The 22,433-nt window shown below is 41.3% G+C and overlaps 1 protein-coding gene across 1 annotated transcript in view; it reads left to right on the top strand.

Annotated features, from left to right (window-relative positions):
• The window catches only part of sorcs2 (sortilin-related VPS10 domain containing receptor 2), a 151,962-nt gene that overhangs the window by 116,261 nt on the left and 13,268 nt on the right, over positions 1-22,433 (top strand). The window contains exons 5-14 of the mRNA XM_046851044.1: positions 159-232; positions 346-410; positions 2,656-2,774; positions 3,833-3,922; positions 8,643-8,822; positions 9,106-9,252; positions 12,735-12,837; positions 14,163-14,239; positions 15,801-15,892; positions 18,552-18,659. Coding sequence (XP_046707000.1) covers positions 159-232; positions 346-410; positions 2,656-2,774; positions 3,833-3,922; positions 8,643-8,822; positions 9,106-9,252; positions 12,735-12,837; positions 14,163-14,239; positions 15,801-15,892; positions 18,552-18,659 — 1,055 coding nt within the window. The remainder of the gene's footprint in view (positions 1-158; positions 233-345; positions 411-2,655; positions 2,775-3,832; positions 3,923-8,642; positions 8,823-9,105; positions 9,253-12,734; positions 12,838-14,162; positions 14,240-15,800; positions 15,893-18,551; positions 18,660-22,433) is intronic.

The following is a 22,433-nucleotide window of genomic DNA, read 5'->3' as shown; positions in this document are numbered from 1 at the left end:
GTTGAGAAGGTTTGACTCAGGTTCCCGTCCCTGGTTCTTACTACACACAACACACATTACTGCACTCTGACACACTACACAGTGAAGACCAGGAAGTTCTCAAACATCTGTCTAATGAAGGACATTCTACTCTTCACTGTCTCCTCTCTGCCTCACAGGTCTACGTGTCCACTGATCTGGGGAGGAAATGGAGGCTGCTACAGGAGCGAGTGACCAAAGACAAAGTATTCTGGTAAATGTCTTTTATTATTTTTCTATAACAATCAGTCATATCAGTCTCTTACAGCCTCTCTCTTTGTCTGTCTGTCTGTCTGTCTGTCTCTTTTTTTCCCTCTGTTATCGCAGGTCTGTTGCCGGGGTGGATGTGGACCCCGATTTGGTTCACATGGAGATTCAAGACACTAGTGGAGGTGAGAGACTGAGACAAAGACAGATCGATAGACAGAAAGTCTGAAAGACACATAGAGAAAGACAAGTTGGAAGAGGCGGGATGACCGAGACATAAAGAAAACAAACAGGAAAAAAGAGTGAAATGATGGGGCATAGAGAGAGACACACAGACAGATAGACAGTCAGACAGATTGTGTGAGAAAAACAAAAAGACAGATAAAAAGAGAGATAGACAGAGTCACAAACACAAACAAAGACAAGAAAAGGATGAACAGACAATTAGACATACAGACAGACAGGAACAAACTGATAGAACGAACGAACGAACGAACGAACAAAAGAAAGAAAGAAAGAAAGAAAGAAAGAAAGAAAGAAAGAAAGAAAGAAAGAAAGAAAGAAAGAATTAAAACAGACAGACAGTCTCAGAGAAACACACACAAACACACTTAAACACCACCATCACACACTTACACACCAACACCTACTAGTAAGCACAGAAAACACCAGCCCTCAATAAACTTCCCCAACTAAAATTACATTTTCAATTTTATTTTTTTCAAATTTCCTGTTTAATTAAAATGACTTTTTTTTAATAATATTGTTTTTTTTTTTTTATCTGTATTGTTTTTATTGTATTTTTTATATTGACTTTTATTTCTGTTATTATGTTTGTGTATTCTAGAAGCCTGTAGCCACAATACAAAGTTTATATTTGTCATGCCAATAAACCTTTTATTCTTTTAATCTTGAGAAAGAGAGACAGACAGACAGACAGACAGACAGACAGACAGACATGCTGAAAGAAACATAAAGGGGCAGATCAAGTGACAGAAATACACAGATGAGAAAAGGATGAGGCAGACACAAAAACAAATCAATAAGAGAGAGAGAGAGACAGACAGACAGACAGACAGACAGACAGACAGACAGACAGGAAGTCTGAGAGAAACATTAAGAGACAGAGATAAATAGACAAAAACAAACTGATAAATAGAGAAAAGACAGACAGACAGACAGACAGACAGAAAGTCAGGGAGAAACATGGAGAGACAGAGGGTGACAAACAAAAAGAAAGAAAAGGGTAGAAAACAATGAGGCAGACAAAGAAACTAACTAAAGAGTGAGAGAGAGAGAGAGAGAGAGAGAGAGAGAGAGAGAGAGAGACAATTTAAACAAAATGACAGAAAGACAGATAGACAAATAAACAAACAGAAAGATAGAAATGAAGAGAGATGAAGCAGACACTAAAACAAATTGATAGAAGTAAAGAGAGAGATACAGACAGACAGATAAACAAATCAGACAGACATTTTTAGAGAAACACATTAAACAGATAGATAGAGACAGACAGACAGACTTTAAGAGTTTAGATTTATTCTGACCTTGGAGGTTGTTTAAATTATTCACCAAGGAATTTGAGTGTTGAAATTCCCCAGAATTCATCTTGTGTGTGTGTGTGTGTGTGTGTGTGTGTGTGTGTGTCTGCTTAACAACAGTTAACCTTCACAGGGTAAACAGCTTGCGTCTGCATGCCTGATCAAACACACACACACACACACACACACACACACACACACAGCTGAGAATGGAGCTGATTTTAATTTGTAGATGGACATTCTGTGCGTGCATGTGCGTTGTGGAACTGTTGCTATAGAAACTATAACGAGCGTAAATCCATGAGACTGTCGGTGCTGCAGTTCTGGAAAATGTATCAACAAATTCTGACCAATCAGAATGCAGAATTTGGACCATTAGGCATAGCTCGAGCGTTTGTAATAGCAGACTATGGATTGTACCACTGCAGAAGAAATGGTATGCTCCGGAACCTTACATTCAGAAACTGATGATGTTTTTCTTCACAATCAGCTCTGAGGAGGAAACCTGGAGGTCCCAAAAGAACCGGCTTCATCCGACCAATCACAGCGTGTCTAGTTAATCATGTTCTGCATCGCTGCTTTTTACTGTGTGTGTGTGTGTGTGTGTGTGTGTGTGTGTGTGTGAGAATGGTGCTGATGTAGCGATTGAGTGAAATTCTAAATTCAATACTGCGTCTCCCTTAACAGTCCAAAATTAATTTCCTGACATCGAACTAATGAAGCAAGCGACTCACACACACACACACACACACACACACACACACACACACACACAAACACACACATACAAAATTGTAAATGCGTAGTGTGCATTTCCTTGAACTCTTCAGGCAAACTTTTTGTGTGTGTGTGTGTGTGTGTGTGTGTGTGTGTGTGTGTGTGTGTGTAGGTTGCCTGTATGTCACGTGTCTGATACAGAACTGCTCGGATAAGATGGTGACGGTGCAGTTCCTCGGGAAAATCGACCATAACTCCCTTTCAGTGCAGAACGACTACGTGTTTGTGAAGGTGAGGGAGCAACACGTACCCAAAAGTATCAGGACACCTGACTCTTTCACTCGTATGTGGTTCTTCTCCAAACTGTTCCCACAAAGTTGTGCACACGATTGTGTAGGATGTTTTTGGATTTTCCTCCACTTGATCTAGGAAACTCAAATGTGTTCCAGCATGACACAAAACCAGCTCCATTAAGTTCTGCTCTCCATGGGTTGGAAGTGTGTGGAAGATCTCCTGCTGTAAAACTCTGACACTATTCAGATAGATGTGAACATTGGCTTCACCCCAGGCCTCCTCAATGCATCTTATCCACATCAGTACCTGATTTTATTGACACACATCTCCACAAAATCTGGTGGAACGTCTTCTCAGAAGAGTGGAGAATGATATAACAGACTCAATGTGCAATGGGATGTTCAAGAATATTCACATAGGAATCTTATGGTCAGGTGTCCATATACTTTTGGCCGTAGAGTGTGCTTATTTATATAAAAGTAAATGATGGAGACATGAGGAAAACAACCAATGACGGGAAAGGGGCGGAGACATGAATCAGTACAATGACACGGATAAATGAATTCATTGAAATAAACGAGTAAACAAACTAATAGTAATTGGAAGAGAGTAAAAAATAAACCAATAATTAGCCGAATACAGAAATTAAAATAAAAAGTGTGTTTGTGACTGAAAGAATAAAAATAGAGGATGTCTATCTATCTATCTATCTATCTATCTATCTATCTATCTATCTATCTATCTATCTATCTATCTATCTATCTATCTATCTATCTATCTATCTATCTATCTATGATTGAATGAATAAATGGTCTTATTTTAATTAAATATATTATTGGTTAATTTAATTAATTGAAATATACATTCTCAAAATAAAGAAAGAAAGAAAGAAAGAAAGAAAGAAAGAAAGAAAGAAAGAAAGAAAGAAAGAAAGGATTTATGAATGAATGGATGGATGTTAATGCTTACACTGCTGCCACTGTGTGATTGAGTAATACTGCTCCCTCTCTCTCTCTCTCTCTCTCTCTCTCTCTCTCTCTCTCTCTTCTCTCCAGGTGACCATGGCTAATCGAACCAAGTGCTATGTCTCATATCGGAGGAATGAGTTTGTGCAGATGCGCTTGCCCAAGTTCGCCCTGCCGAAGGTAGATACAGAGGGATGGATAGAGGGATGGATGGATGGAAGGATAGAGGGATATATATGGGAGGATAATTGGACCAGGTTTGGCAGATGCAGCATGATTTATAGAGGAATGTATTCATACTGAATAGAGGAAAACTGCAGGGAGATGAGAAGAAGAAGAATATATACTGTATATATAAAAATGGATGAATGGAAGGATGAATGGAGAGATTAATGGGAAAAAGCTGTAAATGTTGAGAGGAAAGAATGAATGGATGAAAGGGTATTGTATATCTGTCTATCTGTCTGTCTACATGTCTGTCTGTCTGTCTGGATAGATGCATATTGTTTAAATGTTTAAAGAGATGTATGGTGATGTGACACTCTAACCGTGTGTGTGTGTGTGTGTCTGTGTGTGTGTGTGTGTGTGTGTGTGTAATAGAATACTATTGATCATGGCTGAGGTCACAGGTGAATTGTCTCATTAAAATGTGATCTAAATTGAGAGTGAGGACATGCACTGGAGAAATGTGTGTGTGTGTGTGTGTGTGTGTGTGTGTGTGTGTGTGTGTGTGTGTGTGTGTTTGTGTCTGTGTTCTCAGTTACACTGTTTGCTGCAGGAGTGTGTGGTGCGGGTTAATAATGTGCAGTGTTCATTATTAACACTCCTGTTTGTGATGCTCTCTTGATCCCTCACTGTACCCTTACTGCAGTCTGTCTGTCTGTCTGTCTGTCTATCTATCTATCTATCTATCTATCTATCTATCTATCTATCTATCTATCTATCTATCTATCTATCTATCTATCTATCTATCTATCTATCTATCTATCTATCTATTTTTTATTGCCCAATTCCAAAAAAGTTAGACTGCTGTGGAAAAAAAAAGAATGCTTTGATTTGCAAATCTCATAAACCCATATTTCCTTTACAATAGAGCATAAAAAAAATGCAAATATTTTTACATTATTAAATGAGCAAAAATTTACACAAATGATTAAACTAAAGAAATTGTAAAGATAAATAATGTTTTTTTATTTTTTTTATTTTAATGGCTGAAGCACATCTCAAAAAAGTTTGGACTGGGCAACAAAATTCTAGAAAAAAATTGTTATTGAAATTAAACTAATAGAGAAAGGTTAAAATAAGGTTAAAATAAACTATACTCTACTATAGGTATAAACTAAAGATGTGCAAAGCTTTAACAATCTGTAAAAGATTACAAAGAATGTTCTTCAACATAAAATTGGAATACAGTTGAATATCTCATCCTTTACAGAACATAATCGCATCATAAGTTTCAAAGAATGTGGAGAAATCTCTGTGCACAAGGGCCATCAAAAATCAATATTGGATGGTCGTGATCTTCGGGGCCTCAGGGGCCAACGCATTTAAAACAGTCAAGATTCTGCAATGGGCTCAGAAACCACTCCAGCGTTTATTGTCTGTGAACACAGTTTGCCATGTCCTCCACAAATGCAGGTGGAATCTTTATCATGCAAAGAAGAAGGCATTCGTGAACATGGTCCAGAAACGTTGCCATCCTCTCTGGGCCAAAGCTCATTTAAGGCAAAGTGCAAAAGTGGATGAGTGAATTAAAATGTAAATTTCTCTTTGGAAACCATGGACACCACGTCCTCTGGACTAAAGAAGAGAGGGACCATCTGGCTTGTTATTAGTGCTCAGTTCAAAAAGCTGCATCTCTGATTGTATGGGAGTCCATTAGTGGAATTAGCAGCTTGCACATGGAAAGGCTCCATCAATGCTGAATGCTATATACAGGTTTTAGGCCAATACATGCTTCCATCCAGAAAACGTCTTTTACAGGGAAGGTCTTGCATATTTGAGTAAGACAATACTAACTGCATACTGCATTTATTACAATGGCATGACTTTATTGTAGAAGTGTCCAGGAACTTTTTGGCATCAGCAGGACTCAACCCTGCTGAACTGGCCTGCCTGCAGTCTCGACCTTCCACCATTTGAAATATTTTTGCACATCATGAAACGAAAAACACAACAAAGGACACCCAGAACTGTTGAGCAGTTGGAATCCTGTATCACACATGGGACATTCCCTGTACTAACTTTTTTGATACCCACCAAATTCAAAAGGTCAATTTTTTTCTTTATATATTCTCAGTTTTAACATATGATATGTGTACAGGAATGAATGCTCAGATTAGCCACAATGCACCTGACGTATCAGAGCAGGTCCCGAGTGTGTAACTTGTGTTGAAGTTGTGTGTTTGGAGTGAGAGCTTCCTCTAAAAGAAGCTGGGTTTTTCTTTTCCTCCTCCCCCTCGGCTTTTGCTGTTCCTTTACTTAGCACTTGACTGAGCAGATGGGTCAAATGTAAGCCATTTCCCTGAGAGAGAGAGAGAGAGAAAGAGTGAGGGATGAAGGGAGAAAGGGGAAAGAGAGAGGGAGATAGAAAGAGTCTGTCACCAAGCCTGCATTTTCCAGCGTGAATAATTGAGAAGCTTTGAAAAATGCAGGAGGAATGGGGGAGTCGTCTCTCGTCTCCCCGATGGCCTGTTTTTACTGTTATGGATGAACGAGTGCGTCGCCTCTGTTTGTTTACTGTTTCCTTACCTGGAGATGTTTCTGTTCCTGCATATTAAACACTTCACTTTCTCCTTCTCGTCTCCTTCACGGCTCACCGCCTCCTGAAATAATCAGAAAAAGCAGAGAAGCTTCATTTATTTTTATCTATCTATCTATCTATCTATCTATCTATCTATCTATCTATCTATCTATCTATCTATCTATCTATCTATCTATCTATCTATCTATCTATCTATCTGTTTTGAACGAGTCAATGTTGAACAGGAAGTCAGGATTAAGCAGGAAGTCAGGGTTAAACAGGAATTCAGGCTTAAAACATTATATAGGACGGAGATCCTTTTTTGTTTCTTTGTTAGTTTGCAGTCCCTATGCGGGAACTTAATTACTGCCTTAATTTTTACAACTAGTCACTCTGTACAAGTGTGTTTTGTGTGTGTGTTGTAGACTTGCAGTTTCTATGGCTACACAGTGTGAAGATCAGTGTGTTTGTTTCTGTCACATCAACAGTTTGTTTTTTTTCCTCGCAGTTTTGTGAATGTCCACACTTTTCACCAGAGACGCACTGTGTGTGTGTGTGTGTGTGTGTGTGTGTGTGTGTGCGCGTGTGTGCGTGTGTGTGCTGTGTGTGAATGTGTTCTTACAGTTATGCTGAGAAAGAGCCACACTGTTTTTCAGGTCTGAATGAAACATAAGCTGTCTTTTTCAACCCTAAGAAGAAGAGTCATGAACATCTCAAACACACACACACACACACACACACACACACACACACACACACACACACACACACACACACACACAATCAAGATGATGCCAGAACCTGCTTCAGGTGTTGTGGTGATGTCAGGGACGATGTGAGGACATTGTGTCATAAAAAGATGCTATAAAGTGGACTGGTGTTGGGATCTTGTTGTCATTAGAAGATGATGTCATGAAGATCTCAATCTATTTGGCCAAAAGTTTGTGGACATCTGACCTCACTTGTTATTTGAATTTTTTGAATATCCCAGTCCACCCCCATGGGCATTGCCATGCAAGTTTGGATCTATTAGTTCTAGTGTGTGCATCCAACTTTGTGGTAACAGTTTGGAAAAGAACTACATATAGGTTGGAGAAGTCAGGTGTCCCAATACTTTTGGGGTAGCTTTTCAGGGGATGCCCCTCTGACGATCTATGTTCAAACGTCTCTGGTTATACATTTACATTTACATTTACATTTGTGGCATTTAGCAGACGCCCTTATCCAGAGCGACGTACAAAAGTGCTTTGAGTCTCTAGTAATGAATAAATCTACACTGGTACGCAAGATTATAAACTTAATATAAATATAACTCGAATTCTACAAACTTGGAAAGTGCTAGTTTAGGTATTTCAGGAAGAGGTAGGTTTTCAGTCGTCGTTTGAAGATAGTCAGGGACTCTGCTGTACGGACATCTAGGGGGAGTTCATTCCACCACCTCGGTGCCAGAACAGAGAAGAGCCTTGAATTGTACTTACCTCTCATTCTGAGAGAAGGTGGTACCAGTCGAGCAGTGCTGGAGGATCTCAGACAGCGTGGTGCAGTGCGAGATGTGATGAGGTCACTGAGGTAGGATGGTGCTGGTCCATTTTTGGCCTTGTAGGCAAGCATCAGTGTTTTGAATCTGATACGTGCAGCTACTGGAAGCCAGTGAAGGGAGCGCAGCAGTGGGGTGGTGTGGGAAAACTTGGGCTGATTGAACACAAGTCGTGCAGCTGCGTTTTGGATCATTTGCAGTGGACGAATAGCGTTCAGGGGAAGACCTGCCAGCAGAGAGTTGCAGTAGTCAAGTCTTGAAATGACAAGAGACTGAACAAGCATCTGGGCAGCCTGTATGGACAGAAATTGTCGAATCCTTCGGATACACTTACACTATACACTTCCTGAATGATATTTTTTACAATCATAAAGACACGGACTCCATCTATGATGTAACTCAGGGGTCCAATCGTTTCCACAAAGGGGCCCCTGACAAGGGCTACACCATAAAGTCCATTCAAAATGAAAATGTAATCAGGTGGAATCTGGTGTGGCTTGGTTGGAATGAAAACCTGCACCCACACCGGCTCTTTGTGGAAAAGATTGGACACCCCTGATGTAACTTTTCTAAAAAAACAAATGAGGTGTGGTGTTGATTTGATGTTTGGCTTTTTGTAGGACGTTCAGGTTGTGAGCACGGATGAGAACCAGGTACTGCTCGCCCTGCAGGAATGGTACCAGACGGACACGTATAACCTCTACGCCTCGGACCAGCAGGGGGTGTATTACTCCGTTCTGCTGGAGAATGTTCGCAGCACCAGACAGCCCGAGGAGAACGTCATCATTGACGTGCTGGAGGTCAGGAACAATGACCAAACGCTAGGAATTAAGCTGTGTGTGTGTGTGAGAGGGAGAGATAAAGAGAGAGAAAAGACGATAGACAGATACATCCTTGTTTACTTAATTACATTGCATACTTTATTAAAGGCGTGAGGAGAAATTGCATTATTCATTATACATGAGTGCCCTTCATATTCCCAGCGACGCTGTCGGATCTAATTACAGGATGTACTGAACACCGACTAAGTACCGCTCTTTAACCTGATAAACTCCCCCCACTCCATCCTTTATGCTTTCGCAGGTGCGTGGAGTCAAAGGTGTCTTCTTGGCCAATCAGAAAGTAGACGGCAAAGTGAGGACTCTCATCACGTACAACAAAGGGCGTGACTGGGAGCTGCTAGCTCCGCCTACCGTCGACATGAACGGCAAACCGGTGAACTGCAAACAGGTATAAAGCGTTATATACAAATTCCTGGGTCTTGCATTCACTTTTCTAAATTTGTATTTGCTTTTAACCTTGCTGTCCTTGAGGGCACACATTAGCAGAGGCAGAGGCAAGTGCTGGGTAAGAGCAGGTTATTATAAGAACAGCAGAGCGAATGCAAAGGCGTGGACCAGGCAAAAGTCTGGTGATCTACAAACCGAGAACAAAACACGGTTTAGAAATGCCAGAAACTGACCACAATACTTGAATCAAAGTATTTACTACACACCAGAGCTTATCTAGAACTTGCGGGGTAAGGGCCTTGCGTAAAGACCCAGCAGCGCAAACTTAATGGTGCTGGGATTTGAACTCATGACCTTCCATGCAGATTAACTCACTGAGCTACCACTTCACATGAAGCTAACACGGAAGTGGGAACAACAGTGAATGAATGTTCAAGGAAACACACGGGGCAAAGATGAGACATGTTAATAAACATCACAATGAAGCTTTCCCCAAGCTGCCATGCTGCACTCAGCATGAAGGGGTATCTTCTCTGCTCCAGAAGGGATCATTCAGAATGTATTACATCTCATATATGTCTCTATAGTATTCCTAATAAGGAGGCAAATTCCCAACCAATTGTTGTATTAGAAAGGCTAAAATTTAAGCTAGAATTTTAGTAAACATGATGCCCCTCTGCCCCTGAGTTTGGCAAGCCAGCTTGCTAAAAGCCAGGAGGGTTGCTTTGCTGTGCCACACTTCCACATTAGCGAAGTGAATATCTTTACTATGGCCCCTCTGGGTGAATATATTTATTAAGCAGCAAATGAACATGTTGTCCTCAAACCGGTAAACTGGCGACAGGGTCATGGGCAGCCGAGGCTCATTGATGCATATGGGGAGTGAAGGCTGGTTTGTGTGGTCCAACCCAACAGACGAGCTCCTGAAGCTCTAACTGCTGAAAAAGTTCATGCTGTTAATGTTCGACAGGTCATGACTGTTTTGGCAGCAAAATGGGGACCAACACAATAGACACAGGTGGTCATAATGTTATGCCCTTTGTTTAAATCACAGCTGCATAAATAGATGTTAAGAAGCTAAGGAACATTAATGAAATGTTCACAACATGCACCTTCCTAGGTAGATCTCCTGCCAACAAGTTCACCATTCTACTCCAGGAAAACTTCTATGAAAGCCAGAAAGCCTGCTGTCTTTGCTTTATCCTGTTCATGTTGCTAATGCTGCATCATGTTGCAGAAATCTTAAAACAATGTCTACTGACTATAGTAAATCAGTTTCCAACGAACTGGGCCAAATCATGTCTAAAAACAGTATCTGCGTAAACAGTAAATGAAGGCTAGAATCCAGCGATTAGCAGGCAATTTGCATGTGAGCTAATTCAATCTATTCACGCTCCCTTGTTTGTTAGCAACATGCCCAAACAAGTTAACAATGAACAGAAGCTTCTAGCGCACCCTGCCATTTACATAATGCTAATCAAGATGGCCGTGTTTGGCTCAACCCTTCAAGAGAATAACGACTTAATTAGCATAATTTAAAAGGCTTCAGCTAATCAAAAACATCACCCAAACATCACATGAATACACAGTATTCTAACAATGATATTTATTCTTATAGTTTCTATTCTTTCCTCAATCTGATGCATACCCAAGGCTGAAAATTGAACCCTGTGACCTCTCCCAGCAAGGAGGTTGACTCATCTCATCTTACAAGGCATTGTGGGTAGTGGAAAAGTAGCAGGGGTCTTTGGCTTCCTCCGCAATCTGAAAAGAGACTTGTAGAACAGTCTGGGTTTTTATTTAAAATTGATGCATTATTTCAAATACAATGGATATCGACTTGTTTTATCTCTTTCTCTGTCCTTGACACACAATCATCTCTCTTTGCCAGTGATTCTCTCGTTCCTTTGATGCCACTTTCTTCTTTTATTTTCCATTCCTTCGAGTGTATTATCTAAATGTATTGCTTAAGAATTGACTAGAATGAGGAATAGTAATGCTGCTGTGTTCTGCAGGTATCCACAGTAATAAAGACTGTGTGGAGTCTATTCAAACTTTTGTTAGGCAATAAAATGAATCAGATAATCATGCTGCAGTTGTGGTAATATTTGTATCTATAATGTTTTGGGCATCTCTTTTGTCAGATGCTTTTAAGGTACTTGGTGATTTTCAGGATAGTGTTTGGAATAACTATGGGATATAAATGGGCTCTAGATAGTATTACTTAGGGTGGGAATTAGGTTGGATATGCAGGTCAGAGATGTAGATGGACTCAGGATAGTGTTATAGGATAGGGATAAAGGGTTTAGATGTTCATGGGCTTGGGATAGTGTGAGTAAAAAAGGGCTGGAATGTAATAGACTGAACCTATTAGATCATGATATATTGTCCCAGGAGCAGAGAGGGTTAAGGGCCTTTCTCAAGTACCTATCAGGCTACCTACCAGGCTACAAGGGGATAATATGGTGGTAAAGGGTCAGGCTAAGAGGGTACAATGTGATGGTAAAAGGTCAGGATACATGGGGATAATATGATGGTAAAGGGTCAGGATACATAGGGATAATAGGATGGTAAAAGGTCAGACTACATGGGGATAATGTGATGGTAAAGGGTCAGACTACATGTGGATAATGTGATGGTAAAAGGTCGGGGTAAATAGGGATGGTGTGCTTGTAAAGGGTCAGGGTATATTTGGGTGGTGTGATGGTAAAATATCAGTATTCTGTTTGATTTGCCCATATTATTTTTTATGGAATTTTGCCCTTGTGTTGTGTTTATATAAATCCCTTCTCTGTTAATTACTGCTAAATGTTTAGAATAATAGATAATGATGCATATGGAAACAAGACTCTCTCTCTCTCTCTCTTTCTCTCACACTTTTAAAACCCTGTTTTTTTAGATCAACACTGTTTTTTTTTTTAACTCGCCTCAGGAAGGAATCTTTAATGTGATTTACTCTAATGAAGTGATGGCTGCTACATTAACACCTTTAACCAGAGTGTGTTGCTCCTGCATGGCCGTAAACCCAGCATTTACACTGTTTGATGAGTTTGCTGCATAATTTATGATGTAACTTATCTGACAAAAGGCAGCTGGAATGCAACACCATCTGTGTTTGTGTGTGTGTGTGTGCTTTCTATTGTAGAAACAGAGTGTACATGGGGTGTGTTAGATCTCGGGTTCGAAACAGCAGGCTGTGACTAACCAGCTGGGTTCAAATGAAAATGTTGGGGAAAAGCAGAGACATGAAATTCAGACAACTCAATTAATGAAGGATACAGGAGAGTAAAAATGCTTAAAGGCTGTAATCGATTATAATCAAATACAGGTAGCCCACAAGTTACGATTACCCCATCGTAGCTTAAAGATTTTACTTGGAGTCTTAAAAAAAAGGTGATCAGTAGGGGGCGGTGAGATAAAAGAAAACCTAACGGGGACCAATTGTAAATCTCATTCTTGCTTTCTTTCTTTCTATTTCTATAGCCAGACTGTCATCTTCACCTCCACCTGAGATGGGCTGACAACCCGTACGTTTCAGGGACGGTCCACACCAAAGACTCCGCCCCCGGGCTCATTATGGGGGCAGGTGAGTGGTGAATAAGGCTCCTATATAAATACAGTAAGGAACGAAATGTTTAATTACACCGTAGGCAGATTCTGTCCATCAGAGATTTTTTAGCAAGTCATGTTTAATTTGTGCATTTATAGGACTGTGGTGAGACCTGAGATGTTGTATGGTTTAGAGACAATGGCATTGAGTAAAAGACAGGAGGTGGAGCTGGAGGTAGCAGAGATGAAGATGTTGAGGTTTTCGTTGGGAGTGACGACGATGGACAGGATTAGAAATGAGTTTATTAGAGGGACAGCACATGTAGGACGTTTTGGAGACAAGGTGAGGGAGGTGTGATTGAGATGGTTTGGACATGTGCAGAGGAGGGACATGGGGTTTATCAGTAGGAGAATGCTGAGGATGGAGACACCAGGATGGAGGAAAAAAAGAAGGCCAAGAAGGAGGTTCATGGATGTGGTGAAGAGAGACATGCAGGTAGTTGATGTCACAGAGGCAGATGTAGAGGACAGGGGGTGTGGAGGCAGATGATCTGCTGTGGCGGCCCCTAATGGGAGAAACCGAAAAAAGAAGAAAAAGAAGAAGATGTTTAATTTGTGCAGTAATACATTAAACAGAAAAAGAATTACTGGGGACATCAGACTCTTCCAGTCATACATGGTTCCTCAACAAACTGTTAGAAACACAAAGTTGTACAGATTGTCTTTGGACGCGGCATTACATTTTCCCTTCAAGTGAATTAGGAGACCCAAACCTGTTCCAATGCTCCTGTGCACGTCGCCATCTCCAAAAAATCCGGGTTTGGAAAGGAAGATCTTCTATAATCTCTATTAAGGAGATCTGACCTCCGTAACAATATTGGACACCTTTGGGAAGTGATCGCGTGTGAAGCGCTTTGTTGTAATGGTTGACTTTCTTCTATTTATTCGAACCCATGAAATAGGATTCGAAACAAGAAGTGTGTGGCGTTTTCTTCTTTCTTTCTTTCTTTCTTTCTTTCTTTCTTTCTTTCTTTCTTGCTCTCTCTGTCATTTCCTCATCAACAGCATATGTTGCTTCACAGGAATATTATTACATTTTGTTCAGCTTCAACGCTTTTGCACTACACTAAGCCTTTGATGTCAAACGCCGCCCTTGGCCATGTTCCCTCAGCTTCCTGTCTTAAAGAAGTGTCCCCTTTTTTTTTCTCTTTTTCTCTTTTTTCTTTACCTCACTCTCTTTATGTTTTTTAATCCCATGCAAGGAGAAAATCGTACTGAATTCTAACAGGAAAAATTCAAAAGCGGACATCAATTGAAACAGTTTCTTTCATCTCATTGACTTTCTCTATCTTTGTCTATCAGGGAATCTGGGGTCTCAGTTGGTGGAATATAAAGAGGAGATGTACATCACCAATGATTGTGGAAAGACCTGGAGACAGGTGAGAACATTGGTGAAAAGACATTAAGTGAAAAAAACAAGTTTCAAAGATTCTTTCATTTCGCTTCCCACAATGCAACAACAGTCCCGACTTGGAGTCAAAAATCCATAACTGTCATCGAGGAAGCAACAGCCTTTCCTCCATCCCCCATTAATTAGAGCGATCATGGGAGTACCTCGTGTATAAATAATGGCGCCCTCCTTTATTTAACAGTGTAGAAGTCGGAAAATAGCCGGTGGCTGAATTCAAGGCTCCGAGCGAGCACGTGGTAGCATTCATCCTTGAGCTTTCTCTCTCTCTCTCTCTCTCTCTCTCTCTCTCTCTCTCTCTATCCCTCCCTCTTTCTTTTCCATTCTTGCCGCATCAGCATTTCGACTTCCACAATCCCTTTTTATCCCCATCGTAATCTCTTCAATTCTCATTTGCGTTTTCAATTTCGGCATGCGACTCTGATTAGCTCGGCAAATATAAATGTTGCGACGTCGCTACTCCCTCGCTCTCTCTCGTTCCTCTCTTCTCTCATTCCTTTCTCATGCTGTCAGTGGACGAAATTGCTCTGCACTGTTGAGCACTGCAGTCTGATCATTTCGATAGAAGGGTTGATTAATTCTCTAGAACACCAGTTCTAAAAGAAAAATGCGCTTGATCTGATATGCTATTTTTTCAATCCTTTATCACTGTACTACTCATCCCTCCATCCTCTACCAATGTACTTCTCATCACTTATTCTCTACCACTGTACTACTCATCCCTCCATCATCTACTACTGTACTGCTCATCCTTCCATCCTCTACCACTGTACTACTCATCCCTTCATCCTCTACCACTGTACTTCTCATCCTTCCATCCTCTAACACTGTACTACTCATTTTTCCATCCTCTACCACTGTACTACTCATCCCTTCATCCTCTACCACTGTACTACTCATCTTTCCATCCTCTACCACTGTACTGTTCATCCCTCCATTCTCTACCACTTTACTACTCATACCTCCATCCTCTTCCACTGTACTACTCATCTCCACATTGTCTACCACTGTACGACTTATTCCTCCATTCTCTAAAACTGTACTATTTGCCCCTCCATCCTCTACCACTATACTACTCATCCCTTTATCCTTTACCACTGTACTACTTATCCCTTTATCCTCTACCACTGTACTACTCATCCCTTTATCCTCTACCACTATGCTATTCATCCCTCCATTCTCTGCCCTTGCCCCATGCTTTTTCCTTTCTCTACCACTCCTTTACTGCTCCATCCATCCTCCATCCATCTACCACTTCTTCAGTGATACCTCTCTTCTACTATTGAACCCACTGATTCAACCATCCCTGAGAGGAACTACACTCAAAAGGAAACCCTCAGAGTGACACCAGATACTTTGAAATAAACACTACAGTATTAAGGTTTGGTATTTAAGATGATTAGTACATAGCATCTCTTCTGCATTTTTTTAAAAGGTCCTAGAAGCTTAGCATAGATGTTTCGGTTGAATTTCATCTGAAGTTGCCATGAACCGAACCTCAGAGCCACTTATCTGAGTTCATATTTTCTCAGGTGTTTGAAGAGGAGCACCACATCCTGTATCTGGATCATGGAGGCGTCATCGTGGCCATCAAAGACACGTCCATCCCATTAAAGATCCTCAAGTATGTCCGCATTTCGAGTCTGCACGTCTGAGCATTAATCTCACTCTGATGTTAGATGGTGTGACAGAAAATTAATTAGAGGAACAGATTAGAGGGGAGATTTGCCTTCAGGCGGAGATCGTGTACAGCATCAGAGGAAGAGAAAAGGAAAAAAAAAAGAGGAGAGAAAAAAGGGCAAGAAGAGGGAATCCTCGCTTATCCTCGTTTCACACATTCAGCCCTGGAGAGACTCTCAAGTAAATTCATCTTCCCACTTGAGAAGCTCGTCCCTCATTCGCTCAATCCCTCGTTCCCTCTCTCTTCCTTTGATCACTGTGTTTCTTTCCATCGGTACTCGTTTAGAGAGACTTCAGGATCCGTCAGATATGAGGCACTGTCCGGACTGAGATGCAGAAAGCCATCAAGTTCCTATGAAAAAAATTGTTCAAGTCGTTGTGAGCAACAAACACACACACACACACACACACACACACACACACACACACACACACACACACACACACAAAGTCATCGTAAACCCTGGATTTGTTAAAGCCCCAAGGCAAGTTAAAGTCCTGAGAAAATGTGAAACCTCAAACCAGTGCTGCGTAGCAAGGAATGCAGCTCCAAGCCACCGCTCCGTTCACGTGTTGACATATTTTTAGCATGTTGCAGTGAGCGAGGGATGAAAAATGAAAAAAAAATTACCATATAGAGCACGAGAGCATATGAGTCACAGCTTGCTTTTCTTAGCTCTTGTCAGATGAGCAGGAAAGCAGAACACGGCTCATGACTCCATCAGCCCGTGTTCATTTCAGTCTACTGTGTCTAATCAGAAACGATGACGAAGGAGATGATGTTTCAACCCAGGAAATGGAAAAGTCTGGTAAACACAAGAAAAAAGATTGAAATGCGTTCAAATCGGCATCAGTTCAAAGTTTTATGATGTCTTACGGTGTTCCCACAACATGTAATGCATGATCTATATACTACATATCTACAAAGTATTGTGCTGCCTGACCTTTCCAGCTGTGGTTCTTCTCCAAACTTTTGCCACAAAGTTGAAGGCACACATTTGTTTTCTTAGCCACAAAATGTATGTGAGGTGAGGAAGCGTGGGCTGAAATTAGGGTTCAATTCAATCTAAAGGTGTTAGGGTTGGAGCTCTAAAGCATGAGATCTTCCACTCCAACCCATTCAAAGCATATCTTCATGGAGCTGACTTTTTGCCCAGAATTATAGTTTCTTCTAGTTCAGGTGAATTTCATGCTTGCACCTATAAAGATATACAGTGGAACCCGGTTATGTCGATGTCCTAGGGGGTCGATTTGTTTGATGAAGGCATGCTATAAAAATACATACAGTACATGTTTATCTGTCAGGAATCCACCTGCCACGCCCCCTTCGGCCCCCTTCCGCGTGTCAGGTGCTTTCTCGGCCACTTTCTCTGAAGCTCCACTTCAATCGAGCACATATGGTGCTCATTTATCATCATCACCAGCTTCTATTTAAACTTCCACACTCTCACTGTCCGTTATTGTTGGTATATGTTGGTTCACGGCGGTCGTTGTTATCGCTCATGTGTATCCCGGTACGTGCCTTCCCACCGGCACTCTCTCAACGGCTGCGCTTTTCTTCCCAAAATGCACCGCGAAATCCCCCCGATCCTGCCGGTGTTCATTCTATGCTTTTGCTGCTCATCCCACGTTCCGCGCTGCCAAGCGCTTCTCTCCTGTTCATCGCATAACATTTAACAACAAAAGGCATATGTGCACTAACTAACAGCAGAGATTCACAATACAATACAATATACAATACAACACCTGTAGCAGCTGTAAGCCTTGATTTTTCCGCCACTTCCGTGAGTTCTTCTGCGGCTGCACCGAGATAACCGACGTTAAATGGCAAATTTTTCCCCTTGTGCTCGAGATATCAGGGTTAGGCGACATAAAAGAATTGACATAACCGATAAAAAATGTTAAGACAAAGCGAGAATTTGGCGGTTCCACTTCAAAAACGTCGACTTAATAGGGTTGTCGAGTTAACCGAGGTCGAGATAACCAGGTTCCACTGTATATATATATATATGATTGCGTGCCTTTAATTTTGTGGTAAAAGTCGGGGATGAACTAAATATGGCTGGAAACGTCAGGAGGCCCAGAACTTTGATCCTTATAGTGTACTATTGCTAAAAACTCATGAAGTAATCAACATCATGAAGTAACTCATTAAGTATTCATGATTTCATAAGTTTAATCATTTCAGTCTTAACAGGTCAAAACAAGGAACATGAAAATCTCGTGGTTGAAAATTGGTAGAACTTGTGGATAAAACAAATAAACAACATATTATACATAAACAATGGGTTGTAGACCAATGATGGGTAAAGAAAAGGACCAAAGCAATGGCGTATGAAAACTGTGTAAATGAATCATTTCAATCAGTGGTTGCTATGGAAACCACGAAGCAACGTAACTGGTGACTAATGAATGCTGTAGGTTGATCATAGTGAAGATAGTGAAGACAACGCAGGTCAATGAACAATGGCATGAGTCCATGACAAAAGTTGTCCCTGGTGATGGAAGACAGAGCAGATCGATGACGCAGGTGCAATCGTTTTTTTTTTTCATTTTTTGAAATAAAGAAAAAATCACTGATCTAAGAGGTTATGTCTCTGCAGGTTCAGCGTGGATGAAGGACATACGTGGAGCATCCACAATTTCACCAGCACGTCGGTGTTCGTGGATGGCTTGCTCAGTGAACCCGGAGATGAGACGCTGGTTATGACGTGAGTCCTGACCTTTGTTCCTTACCTGTGGTATCTCCGTTTGATCCTTACATGCCTTGTCTACCTCCTGTCTCTGACCTTGTTCTCACAAGTTCCTTATCTCCAAAACTTTCCAAGCTCATTTACCTGTCTTTCATTCCTCAATTAGCATGCCCTAGATCCACCACAGTTGCAGGACTTACACCTTTGCCTGTCCATTTTCTGTCCCCTTACTAACAGATATCTAGAGCTTACCTCAAATACAAACTCTTGCTGATCTTTAAATGTTACCTTCATTTCCCCTCACTTTTAGTTGTCCTTGACCTCCACGAATCTGTCCCTCATATCAACCTCTTCAGTTATTCTTTAATTCACTTCATTTCTATTGTAAGTTTGTCTCTAATAAGTGAGCCGGTGGCGACTGTGGCAGGGAAAAACTTCCTGAGATGGTAAAAGGAAGTAATCTTGAGAGGAACCAGACACAAGAGGGAACCTTATCCACATCTGGGTTGCACCGAATGTCTGTTAATTACAGCTAAACAATGTTGAGGTGTGCAGTGATGATGATCAGATGCAAACTGTAGTCCTGAGTCAGTGTAGCAGACTGTTGATATTATCTACAGTCCAAATCCAAATCCTTAAAGCTCCTGTGTTACTCCGTAATTTTATAGATCCCCAGGCAGTAGATGTAAAACCATCTCCAGCTGCACAGAGTGGCCTTCAATTGAAGAGTCCACCATCCAGAGGCAGGTCGGGACAAAGTGGGCAGATCTGAAGAGCGAGGGGCAGGAAGAGTGGTCACTGGTACCTAAGGAGCTTGTTCAACTTGACTGAGAGAGAGAACTACTTATTGTGAGAGAGAACTAAGTCTACTTATTTTTGTATAAACGTTAAGGACACTGTGCAGTTTGGGAATTGCGTGACTCACTATAGCAGCAGAATACATCTGGTTTTGCTGAAATATACAGCTGGGTATCATCAGCATAGCAATTAAACCAAATACCATGCTTATGTATAATTCCACCCAGAGGCAGCAGATATAAAGAGAAAAGCAGTGGGCCGAAGACAGATCCTTGCAGAACACCAATCTTTACCATTTACATCAATAAACTGATAACGATCAGTCAAATAAGACCTGAGCCAGGAGAGAGCTGTTCCCTTTAACCCAACATTTTCTAGTTTAGCAAGAAGGATATATTGGTCAATGGTGCCAAAAGCTCCACTAAGGTCAAGCAGCTAACAGGTCAAGAAGTAAGGAGACACAACCCTGACCACACCACTAGCTCTTTTATGGGCAAACTGTCTCTATCTTTCTGTTTTTTTTCCCCCATTGGTCTAGGAGTGGATTCACTTGTTGTCCCCTGTCATGTCCACCACTTAAGATACATAACCTGCACCTTCACTTATATTTAATTGAAACCTAAAACTCATCTTGGTTGTTACATTCAGCATCTGCTCAGAATCTTTATCTGTCTGTTCTATCGACCTATTCACCCCTGTCCACCCATCTTCATCCATTCCTCACACACTCGTTAGTGGAAAATCTACACCTGGTCATTAACCAGCATTTGTTCATTAGCTACAAATGTACCCCAATTTCATCTGCTCCTCAAATCTACCATTAGGTTTATTTTTCCTTTCATCTTTACCACTTCTCAATTCTACCTGTTTGTCCATCACTTTCTCCTGTCTTCTCCTGTCTCCCCTATTCTTCCACCCCCCACCTCCATTAATTCATTAGGACAAATCTTTTATGTATCCCTCAATTCCTCAACTCTACATGTCTGTCAATTACCTTCATCTGTCTTTCTCTGTGATTCACCTGTCATTTACCATTAATTGGCCATTTTGACAAATCATCTTTTTGTTTTTCTTTATAACAGGCTGTTATCTCTACCCATCTGTCCCTCACTATCACCTCAATCTGCTTTTCCTTCTCCTCCACTTGTCCACAATTCCATCCAGTTCTCACATTTACCAGTCTGTCCATCACTATCATTTCTATCTATCTTTTCTTCTCCTCCACTGCCTCCAATTCCATCTGATTCTCATCTCTAATTGTCTGCCCCTAACCATTTGCATCATCTCCTTGTCTCTTTTCCTGACCTGTCCCCCAATTCTATTTGATTCGCATTTCTGCCTGTCTGTCCATCACTATCACCTGTTTATCTGTTGTGCATTATAACCAGTCCCACATTTCCACGCTGTTCCATTCTGATCAGCTATCTTTTTTCCTTCCTACATCTCTAGCTCAAACTGTCTATCAGGTTTTCCCAAATCAGTCCACCACCTGACTCTATTTTCCCAATTTGTCCATCAAATCCATTCCCCATTCAATCCGCCTGCCTTTTACTAATTATCCGCATCTGCTCTTAAGTAAACCAGAGTCTCCATCTGGAAGATAAACACGTCTTGAAGAAACATTTAGCGCTCTAAAAGCTGCACTGCTCCAGGACCAAATCAACATCTGGCGTGATCAAAGCAGCAATCAGTTAGCTCCTGAGCTTTCACAGATTTAACTTGAGCTTGTGTCTGTTTGCTTTTCTGAAATACCTCCAGCTCTGAGACCATTGTACCTGAATGAGCTTAAGTCTCCACAAAATCTGGTGGAACATCTTCCCAGAGACGTGGAGGTTATTCACACAGCAAATGGAGACTAAATGTGTGATGAGATGATAAAACAATCTCATGGTCAGGTGTTTTGTCCATTTATTATTTAAAAATTGCTGAGAGGGCTGCTCTTATAGGAAAACTTTCAGCCCAATCAGGATATAGACTTCACCAGTGCTATGCTGTAACATTCAGTGAAATATGTGAGAAATAATTTACAGGATTCATAGCAGATATCTGGCAGTTCAGCAGCAGGCGGTCGAGCAATGTTTTGGCTGAAACTTCAGTAGTTATTTTGAAGGAAAGAGAAGCGCAGAAACGTTGGCTTGGAGATGTTTTGGCACTGAGCTACAGTTCCTACTGTACTGCTACTTCAAATGAAAATACATAACATTTTCACTATAGACATTTTGTATCGTAAAACATGAGCTAGCCATGTTTATCTTCAATCTGCAGCCGTGTGAAGGCAGAAATGTGGAAGGTTTGAGGAGATCTTCTTGCTTTTGTTGATGTGGTGCTTAGGAAAGATGATTTGTTTCACAGAAAGAGCACCCTCAGCCTTAGCCTAAGCCTATTCCTCAGCTTCAACCTCAGTCTCAACTTCAGTGTCAGCCTCAGCTTTAATCTCTGTCTCAGACACAGCCTTGTTGTCAGTTTCAGGCTTAGCCCCATTTTTAGTCCCATTCTCAGCCTCAGCCTCAACCTCAGTCTCAACCTCAGCCTCAGACTCACCCTCAGTTTTACTGAGACCTTAGTATCGGCCTCAACCTCAGCCTTAATCTTAGCCTTAGTATTATTCTTAGCATCAACCTTAGTCCCAGCCTTAGTCTCAATCTCAGCCTAAACCTCATTCTTAGTTTCAACATCAGCCTCAAGCTAAGTCTCAGCTTCTTCCTTAGTCTTAGGCTTAGTCAGAGCCTCAACCTCAGTCTCAGCCTCAACCTCAGTCTCAGCCTTAGGCTTAGTTTCAGCCTCAAGTCTAAGCTTCTTTCTTAGTTTTAGGATTATTCTCAGCCTCAATCTCAGTCTTAGCCCCAGGCTTAGTATCAGCCTCATCCTTAGTCACAACCTTAGACCCAACCTTAGTCCCAACCTTAGTCTCAGTGTCAACATCAGCCTGAAACTCAGCCTTACTCTCATTCTCAGTCTCATCCTCAGTCACAGCCTCAGTCTCAGTCTCAGGCT

This window comes from Silurus meridionalis, chromosome 6, assembly GCF_014805685.1.
Source record: "Silurus meridionalis isolate SWU-2019-XX chromosome 6, ASM1480568v1, whole genome shotgun sequence".
NCBI classification, from domain to species: Eukaryota; Metazoa; Chordata; class Actinopteri; order Siluriformes; family Siluridae; genus Silurus; species Silurus meridionalis.
The sequence above is the reverse complement of the archived record's forward strand: the minus strand, read 5'-3'. Positions and strand labels throughout refer to the sequence as shown.